Source organism: Coregonus lavaretus, assembly GCF_964263955.1.
Source record: "Coregonus lavaretus genome assembly, contig: HAP1_SCAFFOLD_8758, whole genome shotgun sequence".
Lineage (NCBI taxonomy): Eukaryota > Metazoa > Chordata > Actinopteri > Salmoniformes > Salmonidae > Coregonus > Coregonus lavaretus.
The window spans coordinates 1-19145 of record NW_028156747.1 but is presented as its reverse complement, the minus strand read 5'-3'; the positions used below and the strand labels follow the sequence as shown (position 1 = coordinate 19145).

At 45.2% G+C, this 19145-nt stretch overlaps 1 protein-coding gene across 1 annotated transcript; it reads right to left on the bottom strand.

Moving 5' to 3' along the window:
• Positions 1 to 827: 827 nt before the first annotated feature.
• LOC311126018 (voltage-dependent P/Q-type calcium channel subunit alpha-1A-like) lies at positions 828 to 19113 on the bottom strand (the record flags this gene model as incomplete). Its single annotated transcript, XM_084200051.1, has 6 exons — positions 19028 to 19113; positions 13882 to 14003; positions 12343 to 12478; positions 9325 to 9444; positions 1722 to 1941; positions 828 to 1084 (listed from the first exon to the last, which is right to left on the bottom strand). Coding segments are annotated over exons 1-6 (921 nt in total), but the record flags the coding sequence as incomplete, so codon positions are not given.
• Between the last annotated feature and the right edge of the window lie 32 nt (positions 19114 to 19145).

The window sequence follows — 19145 nt, the reverse complement described above, 5'->3', positions numbered from 1 at the left end:
ATATAGGTAGAGAGATAGACATAGATAAAGAGAGAGGAGGAGGGGGGAAATATATAGGTAGAGAGATAGACAGAGAGATAAAGAGAGAGGAGGAGGGGGGAAAGATATAGGTAGAGAGATAGACAGAGAGATAAAGAGAGAGGAGGAGGGGGGAAAGATATAGGTAGAGAGATAGACAGAGAGATAAAGAGAGAGGAGGAGGGGGGAAAGATATAGGTAGAGAGATAGACAGAGAGATAAAGAGAGAGGAAGAGGGGGGAAAGATATAGGTAGAGAGATAGACAGAGAGATAAAGAGAGAGGAGGAGGGGGAAAGATATAGGCAGAGAGATAGACAGAGAGATAAAGAGACATACAGAGAAAAGAAAAGAGGAAAGACAGCAACATTGAAAACCATAAGAACCAAACCGGCAATGAGGCAAAAGAGCACACACACATAGAAGCCACGAGAGCCACATCAAGAAAAATGGACAGAGAGAGAAACAGTGACAAAGAAAGAAAGAAAAGAAAAGGATAACAGAAAAAGAGAAATGGATATCTGTAAGTAGTGGTAGTTAACCAACAAGGCAGAATTCTAAATCAAAGAGTATTCGTTAGATCGCTGCAGCTGCTTCTCCATTGGTTAGTTTTCGATTTCCACCAATGGGATGAGGATTAAGAACCATTAGAATCCACCTGTTCTCCATGGTGCTTGACGAAGGTCTTCTTCCACTTCCTTGAGAAAGGTGTACTATAGAGAGGAATACCTGTGGTGTGTGTGTTTGAGTGTGTGTCTGTGTGTATATGCATGTGCGTCTCATCTCCCCTCCGTTGCTGTGTGGTGCCCACCTGTCTGTGGCCCCGTCCGTCGGGCCCCTCACTAGGAGAGCGGGACCAGTGTCTGTCCCCCCGGTCGTGGGGGTGTCTGTGGTTGTACTCTGGCCCGTGTCTGTCTGGCCCGTAGCGGCCCTCCTTCTCCATGGAGCCACCGTGGTGGTGGTGATGATGGTGGTGCCTGCGGTCTTTGGCTCGACCGCGTTCGCGTTCACGCTCCTTGGGGGGCAGTTCTCCAGACTGGGTGGTGGTGCTCAGGTCTGTGCCCAACCCTGCAAGAGGAGGGGGGGGACATATTTTTTATGCCATAAAGTTTCTTCTGAAACTCTACTCCTTAAACTTTAGCTTTCTACTCTCAAACCTCTGATATAACTTTACTTTTCTACTCTCAAACGTTTCTTTACTTAACGTCTCCTGAAACTTTACTTTTCTCCTCTGAAAAGTTTTTCCAAACTTTACAAAAACGTTCCTTTCTGGTAGCTTTAACTTAATGGTTGCAGAATTTCCCAAACATCCCAGGTTTTCCCAAAATCCCAGTTGGAAGATTCAGGAGGGAACAAGCAGGAAATCCAGAATCCTCCAAACCATTGAGATAAAGACTATTTATCTAAGGGAAACCAGGGCCAGTATCCACAAAACATTTCAGAGTAAGAGTGCTGATCTAGAATCAGCTCCCCCCTGTTCATTTTATATTGTTCATTATGACCAGAAAGGCAATGGGAAACCTGATCAAAATGCTCTAGCATCTCTCTCACCTGTGTCTGTGTCCGTCTATCTGGTGAGGGACCTCTGTAAGTGTGTGTGTGTGTGTGTATGTGTGTGTGTGTGTCTATGTGTGTGTGTGTGTGTGTGTGTGTGTGTTTGTGTGTGTGTGTGTGCGACGTGCATACGTCTCTTCATCTCTCTCACCTGTGTCTGCGTCTGTGTATCTGGTCAGGGACCTCTGAGAGGTGCGGTGGCTCCTGTCCCTCCTGTCCCTGCGTTGCCCCCCTCCTCCCCCACCGTGCCTCCCCTCCCCTTCCACCCTCTCCAGGCTGTAGTCATCCAGCCTCACCCCCCTCTCCCTGCCAGAACGCCCGTGGACCAGAGAGGAGGTGGACCGACGCATGGGGCTGGTGTCCGTTATGGTCTGAAGAATGGAGAGGGGGAGGAGAGGGGGAGGAGAAGGGGAGGAGAGGGGGAGGTGAAGGGGAGGAGAAGGGGAGGAGAAGGGGAGTAGAGGGAGCAAGATGTATAAAGGGAGGAAAGAGATAGAAGTGAGAGGGAGAGGAAGGGAGAAAGAGAGAGAGAGGGAGAGGTATAAGTAGAGAGAAAAAGAGGAAAGAAGAAGAGAGAGTGGGAGATAGAAAGAGATAATGGGCAGAAAATAAGAAACAGTCAAACTCCCTCTGTACAGGAATATGTAGTAGTGGTAGTGTGTAGTGTGGGAGTGTCTGCTTGTGTTAATGCACTTGTCTGTGTGGGAGTGTCTGTGAGGGAGTGTCTGTGTGGGAGTGTCTGTGAGGGAGTGTCTGTGTGGGAGTGTCTGTGTGGGAGTGTCTGTGTGGGAGTGTCTGTGTGAGAGTGTCTGCTTGTGTTAATGCACTTGTCTGTGTGGGAGTGTCTGTGAGGGAGTGTCTGTGTGGGAGTGTCTGTGAGGGAGTGTCTGTGTGGGAGTGTCTGTGAGGGAGTGTCTGTGTGGGAGTGTCTGTGTGGGAGTGTCTGTGTGAGAGTGTCTGCTTGTGTTAATGCACTTGTCTGTGTGGGAGTGTCTGTGTGGGAGTGTCTGTGTGGGAGTGTGTGCATTTGCAGTGTGTTGCATCTGATGTCTTTGTGAGAGTGTACACCATCCCAAAAGATCCCTATATCAACCCATTCCTCACTAAACCCACAACCCCAAGCACATCCAAATACAATACCATGCTTCCCTACTATGAGAGAGCGACAGGCAGAGAGAGAGAGAGAGAGAGAGAGAGAGAGAGAGAGAGAGAGAGAGAGAGAGAGAGAGAGAGAGAGAGAGAGAGGGAGAGAACAAGCATAGACCATGCCTCACATGCATCCAATAGCACGTATGCAGAAGCGTGTATGCATCCAGAAGGATTTATTTTAGAGACCGTACTAGCATTCAATACCAACACCCACAGTCATATACAGTATCTACAAGCATGGAGAACACCTTTATCAGCAGGCAGACCTAGGAGCAGACCTCTTCAAATCATTCAGGTCTACAAGTCCCTCGGTCATGTCATGGGGAAACCAGACCAGACAAGCCCAATGAGTATATGGACAAGCCATGCATACTCCTCAAGTAGCTGGCCATTCAACTCACACACACAAATACACACACCCACTGAGCTCATAAGCTGCATTATGTTGTTCAGACTGGCTTCCATATGTAGCTTAGCTATGAAGCATGGCATATCATGTGCAGTAATCAGACACTCACACACACACACACAATTGGCTTCCAAAGAGCGTCCAATATCCAATATGGTATACCATGCATGGTATGACTGACATGACATGCCAAGGCTATGTTTATGTATTGGTCAACAATTTCCATCTAGTGATATCATGCTTCAACATTTGCTGTTGACCCAGAGGCAATGCAAGAGGCAATCGCAAACTCAAACATACAAAGACAGCAGACAGACAATCGCAGACAGACAGACAGACAAGCAGACTCTCCTTCTAGACCATGTGGACCAACACTGCAACACAGGACAGGAGGGGGGAGGGGGGGGGGGGGGCAGCACAAAACATTACTGGGACAAAGGGATCAGAGTGAGAGAGAGAGAAAGAGAGAGAGCGAGAGAGAAAGAAAAAGAGAGAAAGAGAGAGAGAGACAGAGAGAGAGAGAGAGAGAGAGAGAGAGAGAGAATGAGAGAGAGAGAGAGAGAGAGAGAGAGAGAGAGAGAGAGAGAGAGAGAGAGAGAGAGAGAGAGAGAGAGAGAGAGAGAGAGAGAGAGAGAAAGAAAAAGAGAGAGAAAGAAAAAGAGAGAGAAAGAGAGAAGTGGATTTAGAGAAAGACAGAGAGCGAGAGATAGAGACAGAGAGAGGGGGAGAGACAGGGGTACATTCAAAAAAGAGAGAGTGATAGAGAGAGAAATAAAATGAACGAAAGATAGATAGAGAGATAGATAGAAAGAGACAGAGAGGGAGAGACAGGGGTACATACACTGAGGTGGTTATGTCCACGGGGCCTGTGTCGTCTCCGCTGTAGTCAGACAGGCACACAGAGAGCAGAGGAGCAGAGTGCCACACACACAGACGTCATGAAGCCACAGAGAGGAAAGGAGGGAAAGGAGAGGAGAGGAAGGGAGAGGAGAGGAAGAGAGAGGAAAGGAAGGGATAGGAAAGGAAGGGAGAGGAGAAGAAGGGAGAGGAGAGGAAGGGAGAGGAAAGGAAGGGATAGGAAAGGAAGGGAGAGGAGAAGAAGGGAGAGGAGAGGAAGGGAGAGGAGAAGTAGGGAGAGGAGAGGAAGGGAGAGGAGAGGAAGGGAGAGGAGAAGTAGGGAGAGGAGTGGAAGGGAGAGGAGAGGAAGGGAGAGGAGAGGAAGGGAGAGGAAAGGAAGGGAGAGGAAAGGAAAGGAAAGGAAGGGAGAGGAGAAGAAGGGAGAGGAGAGGAAGGGAGAGGAAAGGAAGGGAGAGGAAAGGAAAGGAAAGGAAGGGAGAGGAGAAGAAGGGTGAGGAGAGGAAGGGAGAGGAGAGGATAGGAAGGGAGAGGAGAAGTAGGGAGATGAGAGGAAGGGAGAGGAGAGGAAGGGAGAGGAGAGGAAGGGAGAGGAGAGGAAGAGAGAGACAAAAACAAACAGCACCGGAGGACAGAGCCATTGGGCACAGCATAGCCACCAAGACCCAGGGAGAGAGAGAGATGGAGAGAGGAAGGGGGGAAAAGGATGAGTGGGGAGGAGGAAAGGGATGGGTATAGAAAGAGAGATGGGGTTGGTATGGGAGAGATGGGTGAAGGGGAGGGATGGGAAACGGAAGAAGAACGGGAGGTAAAAAAGTTGGGAAGGAGGTAGAGAAAGAACATGATGAGGGATGGAGGGAAGGGAGGATGAGACATTAGCGGGCAGGGAGGTTAAAAAGGAAGAAGAGAAGAGAGTAGAAAGAGAGAGAGAGATCCCAGTTAATTGATGAAGGGCCAACGCGCACACACAAAAGTGAGGAGGGTGAGAGAGAGTGAGAAAAAGAGAGACGACAAAAAAGGTCGCTCACTGACACACACACACACACACACACACACACACACACACACACACACACACACACACTTACCGCAGCAGCGTGTACACTCTGTAGGGCAGAGCAGTGTTAGACACAGTCAGTCAGGAGAGCACAGAAGGTGCTGTTTCATACTTTAGAGTCTATAGGCTATTAGGTTGTGTTCCAAATGGCACCCTACTCCCTACAAAGTGCATTACCTTTGACCAGAGCCCTACAGTATGAGATCTGGTCAAAAGTAATGCACTACAAAGGGTATAGGGTGCCATTTGGGATGTGACCTTACACTATCGCACTACAGATGCCACACTAAAGCTTTTCAGATACAGTATAACACAGCACATTTCATTATTAAACAGTACTAAGCTTCTATGCTACCAAGACAACACACACACACACACACACACACAAACACACACACACACACACACACACACACACACACACACACACACTCCTCTTATCCAAGTTTCTCTCTTACACTCATATACTCAGTCATTCACCAGACAACACACTCCTACAGTCTTACAGTAACCAACAGACTTGATGACACCAGACAACACACTCCTACAGCCTTGCAGTAACCAACAGACTTGATGACACCAGACAACACACTCCTACAGCCTTACAGTAACCAACAGACTTGATGACACCAGACAACACACTCCTACAGCCTTACAGTAACCAACAGACTTGATGACACCAGACAACACACTCCTACAGCCTTGCAGTAACCAACAGACTTGATGACACCAGACAACACACTCCTACAGCCTTACAGTAACCAACAGACTTGATGACACCAGACAACACACTCCTACAGCCTTACAGTAACCAACAGACTTGATGACACCAGACAACACACTCCTACAGCCTTACAGTAACCAACAGACTTGATGACACCAGACAACACACTCCTACAGCCTTACAGTAACCAACAGACTTGATGACACCAGACAACACACTCCTACAGCCTTACAGTAACCAACAGACTTGATGACACCAGACAACACACTCCTACAGTCTTACAGTAACCAATAGACTTGATCACACCAGACCAGAGTGAGAGTACATGGTTTGATGACAATGTGGTTGAGTATGTGTGTGTGTGTGTGCATGCCAGTGTGTGTGTGTGTGTATGTCAATGACTGCAGCCAGATGCTTTATTGTACTGTGAACACAGTTCCATGTGGGTGTGTGTGTGTGTGTGTGTGTGTGGTCGTTTGTGCTACATGATTCTGTCCTCGGGATTGCGGGACATTTTGGCTAAAACATTTATTGAAGTACGCAGATGTTTGAGGTAAAATAGGTACCACCTGTATTGTCCTTCTCAGTTCACACCCTCTGCCAACAAACCAAGACCTCTGGCTACAGCAGACAGCAGACAGACACACCAAGGCTACTATGGTAATGAGCATGGATAGGATTGCTGTAGTGGGGATGGGGAGCACACCAGGGGAGGGAAGGAAGGAGGGAGGAGGGGAGGGGAGAAGGGAGGATGTGAGAAAGGAGGGCTAGGTACGTAAGTGCTTTGTGGATGAAAGACCTATCCAGACTGCTCTGTGACCCAATATTTCCATGCTAATATTTCACTCTTAAAGTTAGCATTAGCATATCTCCATGCTAATATTTCACTCTTTAAAGTTATCATTAGCATATCTCCATGCTAATATTTCACTCTTTAAAGTTAGCATTAGCATATCTCCATGCTAATATTTCAATCTTTAAAGTTAGCATTAGCATATCTCCATGCTAATATTTCACTCTTTAAAGTTAGCATTAGCACATCTCCATACTGATATTTCACTCTTTAAAGCAACAAGATCTCACGGTTTGACCAATTTGATTTCGGATTCTGACGTTTATCCACGTTTCTCCAAACATCAAATTTCGAAGTTGCTCCAAACATCAAATTTCTAAATTGTTTTTGACACGGTTGATTGGTTGAGCCTCCTGCTAAGGCACCTTGCGGCTGGTAAAATTTAGGCATTCATTTTGAATGGTTAAGTTAAGGTTTAAGGTTTGGGATAGGATTCAACATTTAAAAAATTGTATCTAGCACTGGGATTGAATATGTGACCTTCTGACCCATCCGTCATCCCCGTCCACAACACCCAAGCCTACAGTTGAAGTCAGAAGTTTACATACACCTTGGGAGCAATTTCCAAACGCCTGAAGGTACCACGCAGTACAAAAAATAGCACGCAAGTATAAACACCATGGGACCACGCAGCCGTCATACCGCTCAGGAAGGAGACGCGTTCTGTCTCCTAGAGATGAACGTACTTTGGTGCGAAAAGTGCAAATCAATCCCAGAACAATAGGAAAGGACCTTGTGAAGATGCTGGAGGAAACAGGTACAAAAGTATCTATATCCACAGTAAAACGAGTCCTATATCGACATAACCTGAAAGGAGGAAGGAAGAAGCCACTGCTCCAAAACCGCCATAAAAAAGCCAGACTATGGTTTGCAACTGCACATAGGGACAAAGATCGTACTTTTTGGAGAAATGTCCTCTTGTCTGATTAAACAAAAATAGAACTGTTTGGCCATAATGACCATCGTTATGTTTGGAGGAAAAGGTGGATAGCTTGCAAGCCGAAGAACACCATCCCAACCGTGAAGCACAGGGGTGGCAGCATCATGCTGTGGGGGTGCTTTGCTGCAAGAGGGACTGGTGCACTTCACAAAATAGATGGCATCATGAGGAAGGAAAATTATGTGGATATATTGAAGCAACATCTCAAGACATCAGTCAGGAAGTTAAAGCTTGGTCGCAAATGGGTCTTCCAAATGGACAATGATCCCAAGCATACTTCCAAAGTTGTGGCAAAATGGCTTAAGGACAACAAAGTCAAGGTATTGTAGTGGCCATCACAAAGCCCTGACCTCAATCCTATAGAACATTTGTGGGCAGAACTGAAAAAGCGTGTGCGAGCAAGGAGGCCTACAAACCTGACTCAGTTACACCAGCTCTGTCAGGAGGAATGGGCCAAAATTCACCCAACTTATTGTGGGAAGCTTTAGGAAGGCTACCCAAAACGTTTGACCCAAGTTAAACAATTTAAAGGCAATGCTACCAAATACTAACTGAGTGTATGTAAACTTCTGACCCACTGGGAATGTGATGAAAGAAATAAAAGCTGAAATAAATCATTCTCTCTACTATTATTCACATTCTTAAAACAAAGTGGTGATCCTAACTGACCTAAGACAGTGAATTTTTACTAGGATTAAATGTCAGGAATTGTGAAAAACTGAGTTTAAATGTATTTGGCTAAGGTGTATGTAAACTTCCGACTTCAACTGTACTTGTTGGTAACAGTGCTCACTGTTGCCCTAGTGGCAGGTTTTGAAGGCATCTCCCAACGTCCTTGGGACATGGATGGACGTCTAATTTCAAAATGAATCTTGAGTGACCTGGCTGCTTTAAAGCTGGAATCCTTAATGGTGAAACAGCCACATCCGTTTGCAATATTACAACAACAAAGAAGTTACTGCAAACAACGAATACTGTTTTTTCCCCTCGGACATCATTGCACGCGCGATAGAAGAGCGCAATATGTACTGGAATTTTCGCTGCACGACACTCCTCAGCTCGGCAACAAAAACAATAACAACGGTGATGGGGCAGCCAGTGGGGCTGTTTCCCCCTACTGTGGAATCCATCTTTAAGTTAGCATTAGCATATCGACATGCTAATATTTCACTATATAAGTTAGCATTAGCATATCTCCATGCTAATATTTCACTCTTTAAGTTAGCATTAGCATGCACCACACTGTTATCACCACCCTGTTAAGAGTGTAAGGAAACTGCTTTTAAAGTGATACATCACTCCAAAATGTTTCTAAGATGTATCACTTTACCCGTAGTAGTCTTAACAAACAGTGGCTTGCCACACACACACACACACACACACACAAACAAACACACTCACACACAGACACACTTTAACGCACACATTATTATTTGTTGTTTTATTACTTGTATTTTTCTAGTTGAATTGTTTGTATATCGTTGTAATTAAAATTTGTTTGGCTGTCCTTGTCTATCAGTGTATCAGTGTTTTGTTACTTGTCATATTTTGTGTATTTTGTGGACCCCAGGAAGAATAGCTGCTGCCTCCACAAAAGCTAATGGGATACAAATAAACAAAAATAAACAAACAAACAAATATGGGTCAGAGTGGATCGTCAGAGCGAGGGAAAGAGGGAGGACGGAGGGGAAAGAGTGGAGGGATGAGGAGGAATGGAGGGTTTATGATGATGATGATGAGGAGGAGGATGGGGATGAAGGTGCTCACTTGGTTGTCATCTGAGAGGCGGGGCATGGAGATGGTCCGACCATGCCTGTCCATTGCCATTGGGTGACAGGGCTCAGTGTCCGAGTACCCGTCCCGCCCCATCTCTCTCATCTCTACCGTCTGCAAAACAGAGACCAGAGGGTGCGTGACCACTGCCGGCTAGGGGCAGGAGACTCAGAGCGAGGGTCCTTCTGATAGTATTAAAATGAGTGAATCGTAAGTGATTCTATAATTCTATGTTTTTTTTAACTATTCTATAGTTAGTTATGTAGTTCTTATTCAATAGGTATATTGTCTTGTCTCCACTTGCCAACTTGGCTGTGAAGTAGCTATAAAATAAGGAAGCATCTCCATTGTATGTCTGTTTATCTAGTCCTAAAATGGGCAGCAGTGTGCAGTATGTAGACATTTTCCCACAGAGCCATAGATACTGTAACAGCGTTCATGTACAGTGCATTCGGAAAGTATTCAGACCCTTTAACTTTTTACACATTTTGTTACGTTACAGCCTTATTCTAAAATGTATTTTAAAAAACATGTCCACATCAATCGACACACAATACCCCATAATGACAAAGCAAAAACAGGTTTTGATCAATTTTAGCAAATTTTGTTAAAAAATAAATAAATAAATACCTTCTTTACATAAATATTTAGACCCCTGCGAGACTCAACATTTTGTTCAGGTGCATCCTGTTTCCATTGATCATCCTTGAAATGTTTCTACAACTTGATTGGAGTCCACCTGTGGTAAATTCAATTGATTGGACATGATTTGGAAAGACACACACCTGTCTATATAAGGTCCTACAGTTGACAGTGCATGTCAGAGCAAAAACCAAGCCATGAGGTCAAAGGAATTGTCCGTAGAGCTCAGAGATTGTGTCGAGGCACAGATCTGTGGAAGGGTACCAAAAAATGTCTGCAGCATTGAAGGTCCCCAAGAACACAGTGGCCTCCATCATTATTAAATGGAAGAAGTTTGGAACCACCAAGACTCTTCCTAGAGCTGGCCGCCCGGCCAAACTGAGCAATCGGGGGAGAAGGGCCTTGGTCAGGGAGGTGACCAATAACCCGATGTTCACTCTGACAGAGCTCCAGAGTTCCTCTGTGGAGATGGGAGAACTTTCCAGAAGGACAACCATCTCTGCAGCACTTCACCAATCAGGCCTTTATGGTAGAGTAGCCAGATAGAAGCCACTCCTCAGTAAAAGGCACATGACAGCCCACCTGGAGTTTACCAAAAGGCACCTAAAGGACTCAGACCATGAGAAACAAGATTCTCTGGTCTGATGAAACCAAGATGTAACTTTTTGGCCTGAATGTCAAGCATCAAATCTGGAGGAAACCTGGCACCATCCCTACGGTGAAGCATGGTGGTGGCAGCATCATGCTGTGGGGAGGTTTTTCAGCATCAGGGACTGGGAAACTAGGATTGAGGGAAAGATGAACAGAGCAAAGTACAGAGAGATCCTTGATGAAAACCTGCTCCAGAGTGCTCAGGACCTCAGACTGGGGGAAGGTTCACCTTCCAACAATAATAATAATAATATGCCATTTAGCAGACGCTTTTATCCAAAGCGACTTACAGTCGTGCGTGCATACATTTTTGGACAACAGGACAATGACCCTAAGAACACAGCCAAGACAACGCAGGAGTGGCTTCGGGACAAGTCTCTGAATGTCCTTGAGTGGCCCATCCAGAGCCCGGACTTGAACCCGATCGAACATCTCTTGAGACCTGAAAATAGCTGTGCAGTGATGGTCCCCATCCAACCTGACAGAGCTTGAGAGGATCTGCAGACAAGAATGGGAGAAACTCCCCAAATAGGAGTGTGTCAAGCTTGTAGCATCATACCCAAGAAAACTCGAGGCTGTAATCGCTGCCAAAGGTGCTTCAACAAAGTACTGAGTAAAGGATCAGAATGCTTATATAAATGTGATATTTCCATTTTTTATTTTTTAATAAATTTACAAAAATGTCTAAAAACCTGTTTTTGCTTTGTCATTATGGGGTATTGTGTGTAGATTGATGAGGGGAAAAAACAATTTAATCCATTTTAGAATAAGGCTGTAACTTAACAAAATGTAGAAAAAGTCAAGGGATCTGAATACTTTCCGAATGCACTGTATATCTATGTTCTTACACAGTATAACAAAACACAGAATACATGCATATCTATGGTTCTTCACTACTTTGACTCTGAGAGAGATGAGAAACCAGGGTGGGCTTGGCACAGTCCAACAGGTAGAGAGAGTGGGGGGAGCCCATCTACCACCCACCTGTAGGCCCAAGACTTGGTTTGAGCCAGGGGGCAGCGAGGATGGGCCAAGAGATGGCATGAGAGTGTTGGAGAGAAAGGAGAGAGAAGCGAGAGAGTGAGAGAGGACAGAAAGAAAGAGTATGGCAGTAAGGGGTGGGAGGTTGAATATAGTTCTTCACGGAGTGAGATGTAGATAGAGGGGGAGAGAGAGAGAGAGATTGAAGAGGAAGACCTTGAGCGGGACAACTCAAAGAGTCCAAAAGTTGACTCAGAGCAGCACAGCTGAGAGGGATGGAATATTGTCCATCTCTTGACCAATCAAGCCCTTCTCAGTGAATCACCAACATAAATACAGGTTGATTAGCAGTATAGACAGTCTGTCATTCCCTTATACCGGCTAGGAATGAGGATGTAATATACCATACCAATGGAGTGACATTCTCCAGAAAAGGAGAATGTGTTGTCAACAATTTACTGGAATATACTGTAAGCTATACAGATATCTTTAAAACATGTGCCAATCCTGCATACCATGACTGTAAGTTATCATATAGTGTAGTGTATACCTATACACATGTATTACATCATCATATTTACTCCTATAGGACACAATGGAACAACTGTAGGCCTATACACTAACAGCCACTGTACAGTCAGAAAACCTCAATAGAATCCCAGTTGGGCCTCAGTTTGTGCGGTTACTGCGTTACCACGGTGACCTGCATGTGTTTATTATATGTTTGTGTTGCGTTACCTGGGGGTTGTGTCTGTTGTCATGGAGATGTTCGGGGTAGGGTCTCTCTGGGCTCCAGTTGCCCGTCTTGTTAAACATCTCCTGAGCTTTAGCTGTCACCCACGACTGGCTCTCTGTCATCCCACCCTCTGGAGGTCTGGTACACACACACACACACACACAAGCACTCGCACACACAGGCACACACACGCACACAGACACACACACACGCACACAGGCACACACATACACACACACACACAAGCACTCGCACACACAGGCACACACACACACAGACACACACACACACAGGCACGCACGCACACACACACACATGCACACAGAGAAGGAGGGGGAGGACAGAGAGACACACAGAGAAGGAGGGGGAGGACAGAGAGACACAGAGAAGGAGGAGGAGGACAGAGAGACACACAGAGAAGGAGGAGGAGGACAGAGAGACATACAGAGAAGGAGGAGGAGGACAGAGAGACACACAGAGAAGGAGGGGGAGGACAGAGAGACACACAGAGAAGGAGGGGGAGGACAGAGAGACACACAGAGAAGGAGGAGGAGGACAGAGAGACACACAGAGAAGGAGGAGGAGGACAGAGAGACATACAGAGAAGGAGGAGGAGGACAGAGAGACACACAGAGAAGGAGGAGGAGGACAGAGAGACACACAGAGAAGGAGGAGGAGGACAGAGAGACACACAGAGAAGGAGGAGGAGGACAGAGAGAGACACAGAGAAGGAGGGGGAGGACAGAGAGACACACAGAGAAGGAGGGGGAGGACAGAGAGAGACACAGAGAAGGAGGGGGAGGACAGAGAGAGACACAGAGAAGGAGGAGGAGGACAGAGAGACACACAGAGAAGGAGGAGGAGGACAGAGAGACACACAGAGAAGGAGGAGGACAGAGAGAGTCATTGGGGAATGCAGCAGCTAAAAAGTCCAAACAGTGTAGAAACAGAAGAAACAGACCCAGTGAGAAACGTGTACAAAGTGTTTGTATGTGCAGGTTGTGTGCATGTAATAATACTTTTTGGGGTGCTTATATTTGTCCTGTTACACACAAGTGTGTAATACAAATGTTTTTGTTTTGCATATCCCAACTCAGGGAGTGGGGTCAGGGCCAGGGTCGCCATTGTACAGCGCCCCTGGAGCAATTAGGGTTAAGTGCCTTGCTCACGTTTTTCACCTTGTCGGCTCCGGTATTCAAACCAGCATCTGTATCTGTATTCTACTGTATGTATGCATATGTGTGTGTATGTATCTACAGCACAGGAGGTTAGTGGCACCTTAATTGGAGAGAACGGGCTCGTGGTAATGGCTGGAGCGGAATCAGTTGAATGGTGTCAAATACATCAAACACATGAGCTGTCCTCCCCTCAGCAGCCTCATGTGATCTATAGTATGTATACTGTGAGTGTTGGCATGCTTATGTATGTATTTGTGTGTGTATGTATAACCCATCACTTCTACTCACGTTGTTGGGGTCATGCTGTGTGTGTGTGTGTGTGTGACAGAGATAGAGAGAAAGAGAGTGTACGGTTCTACTCACATGCTGTTGGGGTCGTGCTCTGTGGCGGGGAGGCCGTTGACCCCTGGCATCCCTCCTCCCGTCCCGTCGGGGCCTCCCCCTCCTCCCCCTTCGCCTGCCCCGGGGGAGGGCGGCTCCATGCGCTGAAACATTAACGGTGTTCGGTTCTGTGTGAGATACAACATGGCCTCGGGCTGGCATCAGACACACTCAGGCAGGGACACACACACACACACACACATACCTACATCTGTGTGTAGGTGTGTATACCAACACATCACACACACACGCAGAGGAAAGGAGAGGATGCACCGCAGCATGCTCCCACCAGGTGGCACAATTGGGTAAAGTAATGGATTAGAGGTTAGAAGTTGCCTAGAGTGGGAAATTGAAGCTCTGAAGAAGGGAGGAGGTGCAGGCTTTTGTTCCAGCCCAACACTAAGTATATATAATAGTCACCACTACACTAGCTTCAGTTTTTCAACACTAGCCTCTAACAATTTAAACTTCTTCTACGAACATAAAATACTTCTGGACAGCTGAAGCAAGTCACAAAATCTTTCTTGAAAAATTACGCTTTCTAGTTGGTTATTCATTAATTGGTGTCTAAATTGAGGACTCGCTGATTATTTGACTGAAACAAATACTTTGGCCCTCCAGGGCTAGAATTGCCCACCCATGCTTTAACCATAGATCTAGGATCAGATTACCATAACCATCTGATAACCTTCACCATTAGGAGAATGAAGACCTGATCTGATCCTGTGCCAGTCAGTGCTTAGTGGCAACCAGGGTTGGGGTCAATTCCATTTCAATTTCAGTCAATTCATAAAGTTCCAATTCCAAATTTTACCCATTGAAAAGCATTGAAGAGAATTGGAATTTCACTGTACTTCCTGAATTGACTGCAATTGAAATATAATTGACCCCAACCCTGAAATATACATACGGTGCTTTCAGAAGGTATTCACACCCCTTGACTTTTTCCACATTTTGTTGTGTTGCAGCCTGCATTTAAAATGGATTAAATTGAGATTTTGTTTTACTGGCCTACACACAATACCCCATAATGTCAAAGTGGAATTATGTTTATTTTTTACATTTACTAATTAAAAATGAAAAGCTGGAATATCTTGAGTCAATAAGTATTCAACCCCTTTGTTATGGCTAACCTAAATAAGTTCAGGAGTAAAAATGTGATTAACAAGTCACATAATAAGTTGCATGGACTCACTCTGTGTGCAATAATAGTGTTTAACATGATTTATGAATGACTACCTCATCTCTGTACCCCAAACATACAATTATCTGTAAGGCCCCTCAGTCGAGCAATGAATTTCAACACAGATTCAACCACAAAGACCAGGGCGGTTTTCCAATGCCTCGCAAAGAAGGGCACCTATTGGTAGATGGGTAAAAATGTATCCCTTTGAGCATGGTGAAGTTATTAATTACACTTTGGAGGGTGTATCAATACACACAGTCACTACAAAGATACAGGCGTCCTTCCTAACTCAGTTGCCAGAGAGGAAAGACACCGCTCAGGCATTTCACCATGAGGCCAATGGTGACTTTAAAACAGTTACAGAGTTTAATGGCTGTGATAGGAGAAAACTGAGGATGAATCAACAACATTGTAGTTACTCCAGAATACTAACCTAATTGACAGAGTGAAAAGAAGGAAGCCTGTACAGAATAAGAAATATTCAAAAATATGCATCCTGTTTGCAATAAGGCGCTAAAGTAAAACTGCAAAAAATGTGGCAAGGAAATTAACTTTATGTCCTGAATACAAAGTGTTACGTTTGGGGCAAATCCAACACAACACATCACTGAGTACCACTCTTCATATTTTCAAGCACGGTGGTGGCTGCATCATGTTATGGGTATGCTTGTCATAAGCAAGGCTAGGGAGTTTTTTAGGATAAAAAGACACGGAATAGAGCTAAGCACAGGCAAAATCCTAGAGGAAAACCTGGCCATTATCTGCTTTCCAACAGATAATGAGAGACAAATCCACCTTTCAGCAGGACAATAACCTAAAACACAAGGCCAAATATACAATGGAGTTTCTTACCAAGATTACATTAAATGTTCCTAAGTGGCCTAGTTACAGTTTTTGGCTTAAATCGGCTTGAAAATCTTTGGCAAGACTTGAGAATGGCTGTCTAGCAATGATCAACAACCAACTTGACAGAGCTTGAATAATTTTTTCAAGAATAAATATTGTACAATCCAGGTGTGCAAAGCTCTTAGAGACTTACCAGAAAGACTCACAGATGTAATCGCTGCCAAAGGTGATTCTACCATTTATTGACTCAGGGGTGTAAATACTTATGTAAATTAGATATTTCTATATTACATTTTTAATACATTTGGAAAAATTTCTAAAAACATGTTTTCACTTTGTCATTATGGGGTAGAAAAAATATATATTTAATCAATTTAGAATTCAGGCTGTAACACAACAAAATGTGGAATAAGTCAAGGGGTATGAATACTTTCTGAAGGCACTGTATATGGCTCTGGGGGAAACTTCTACTTCCTGCGTCAAAACAGCTCCTCAGAAGTCCTCTTTGTTTTGCCCATATATGGAGTGTGGAGGGACCAGGGAGGTCTGCCATTGGCTGGTCTGTGGTGGTGTTGTTGGCGACATGACTACAGATCCAGTCATGTCCATCCGGACCAAAAGCTAAAATGCTAACGGCTAAATGAATGGGAGTGAACCTGGGTTGGAGCGTGCTCGCTAACAGGGAGTTCTTACGGGAAAATTTAATATACTAACAAGTGAAATGGAATATGGAGGATGAGGTACAAAAGTAGTGCACTATGTAGGGAATAGGGTGCCATTTGAGACACAACCTTAGGGGCAAAATCCTAACTTGAATTTGAACTTAGTTTCCCCATTGACATCAATGCATATGTAAGTGAGAATTCGACCGAAAGTGGAAGTTAGGATTTTCCCCAAAGAGCACGTTCATGAATACCACTGAAGATTCACTGAGACGGTTTTGTTACATGAGTGTCCAATGGTTACATCAGGAACCTCAGCTCAACATCCAAACAACCAACCAGAGATGACGGAATACACAGACAGGAGCACACACAGAGGAGAGAAGGGTTCTGGTTAGACAGGCTTGGTGACAATCAACCTGGATTGACCAATCAGGGAGGGTTTGAGAAGTCAAGGTCCCGCCCCCCCTCCTAGAAGAACAAATTGAGTCAGAGGGACGAGGGGATGGATGGACAGACAGATAGACAGGGAGAGAAAGACGGAGGGAGAAGGATGGAATATGCAAAAGAGTGATAGAGGAGTGACATAGATAGAGTGTGATACGTAACAAAATGTATAGAAAGGTACAGACCTGGGGCAGGCACAGAGAGACATGGTAAACAGTGGTAGAAAGACAGATTACAACAGTGAAAAGACAGGCAGTAAAACAGTGCTAAGAAAAGACAATAGGAAAGACTATATATATATATATATATAAATAATAAACTATATTAATTGGAGAATAGATAAAGACATAATGAAAGGTAGTGTAACAGTTGTGTGAAGGAGGGAGGAAGGACTGAGTTTAAGAAAGTAGGAGGGACAGATTGAACGGGGGATGAAGGGAAGGTACATGAAGGAGTGATGGACCTAAAGAAAGGAAGGAATTAAGGATGGGAAGAGTACAACAGAGAAATGAAAGAGGGAAGAAGGTAAGGAGGAATAGACAGACAGACATAGTTGCCGTTGTGCACCACAGGCCAGCTGGTGATGTTGAGAAGGAGGAGCCTGTATGGAACTGGACAGTCAGTGCAACCAATGAGATGACAGCATTCAGGAGGATCATACCAACTCATAGACAGGGGTCTAAAATACCGTACACTCCATTCACCTAGGGCCCGATTCAGACTTGAGATAAGTAGACTTAACATGGATTTATGTCAATAAAACATGGATTTAAGTCAACATTTTTTACTTAAGTCCATGTTAAGTCAACTTATCTCATGTCTGAATAGCACCCCTACTGAATACCCAAAGATCCTTATCCCCATCTCATAGATTTGAACTTGGATAGAATAAGATGGGTGCCAATTATCTTTCTTAAAACATCCAAGAAAACATCTAAGAAACTTAGATTTTTGGATGAACCATTACTTTAACTCCAGCCTCCAAAGGAAGATAAAAACAGATTGAAACTGTGGATTGGAGCATTGGAGCTATAGGAGCAATGGGGTATCCCAGTAAATGCAGAAATGGTCTTAGAGAAATAGTGCACATTACATTAAGAGGTAGTGTATTTACACAGCATTCATAGACAAGAGGAGTGCATACGTACATTGGCCATGTTGTATCATTATTATTCATATCAATTTCAAAACAAAACAATTGCAATTTGACAGTTTAAAACATCACCCCCTTTCTCCTCACCACTACACCCTTTATCCACCCCATGCTTAAAAAGGGGTGGAGTCCAAAGAAGGCCTTAAAGGGGCAATCTGCAATTTTTGTTTTATTGTTTGAACTGCAGATTGCTCCTTTAAGTAAATATACAAGTGGTGGGTAGGAGGGGGGTAAAGTAAAGGTAGAGTAAAGGTAGAGAGATAGCGAGTAGAAGAGCCAGGCCGGGTGTCAGCCTACGATAGCCGTCCATCATGCTAACTGGGAAACAGGCAGAAACAGCCTGGTGCCGGAGTAGAGAGAGAGAGAGGTAGCTGGAGTTAGCATGCTATAGGGGAAACCCAGGACCAGGCAGCGCTCATCAGGAGGGTCCCAAGGCGGGGGAGGTGGAGGTGGGAGGACGAGCAGGGGGGGCCAAGGGGGAAATAAAGGGCCAGGGGGTTGACGGATCAAGGAAGTCTGGAAAGGGGAGCTAAGGGGGCAGGAACTAGAAAGGGGGTGCTGGGGTTTGAAGGACCAAGAATGGCAGCCAGGGGGGTTCTGGATGGTGGGTAAAGGGGGAGGAAGAGTTGAGGGGCTAAAGGAAGGGGAGCTGAGGGGGTTGGATGATTTGGGGTTCACTGGGGTGTGTGAGCATGGGTGTCTGGAGGCAAGAGAGGCAAGAGAGGCTATGGAGAGCTGGAGAGGGTTGGAAAGAGGATCTAAGGGGGCAGGAAGAGTTGGGTCTGGGGTGGGGTTTTTGGAGGTCACTGGGGTGGGTCTGGGTCTAGTGGGTACCTGCTCCTCGCGGAGGGCCTGGAGCTTCTTGGCCTTGCTCTGTCTGTAATACTCCATGATCATCATGGCAGCGTAGATCTTCCCCACCGTCAGGTCTGTGGCTGCTGAGAGAGGGACA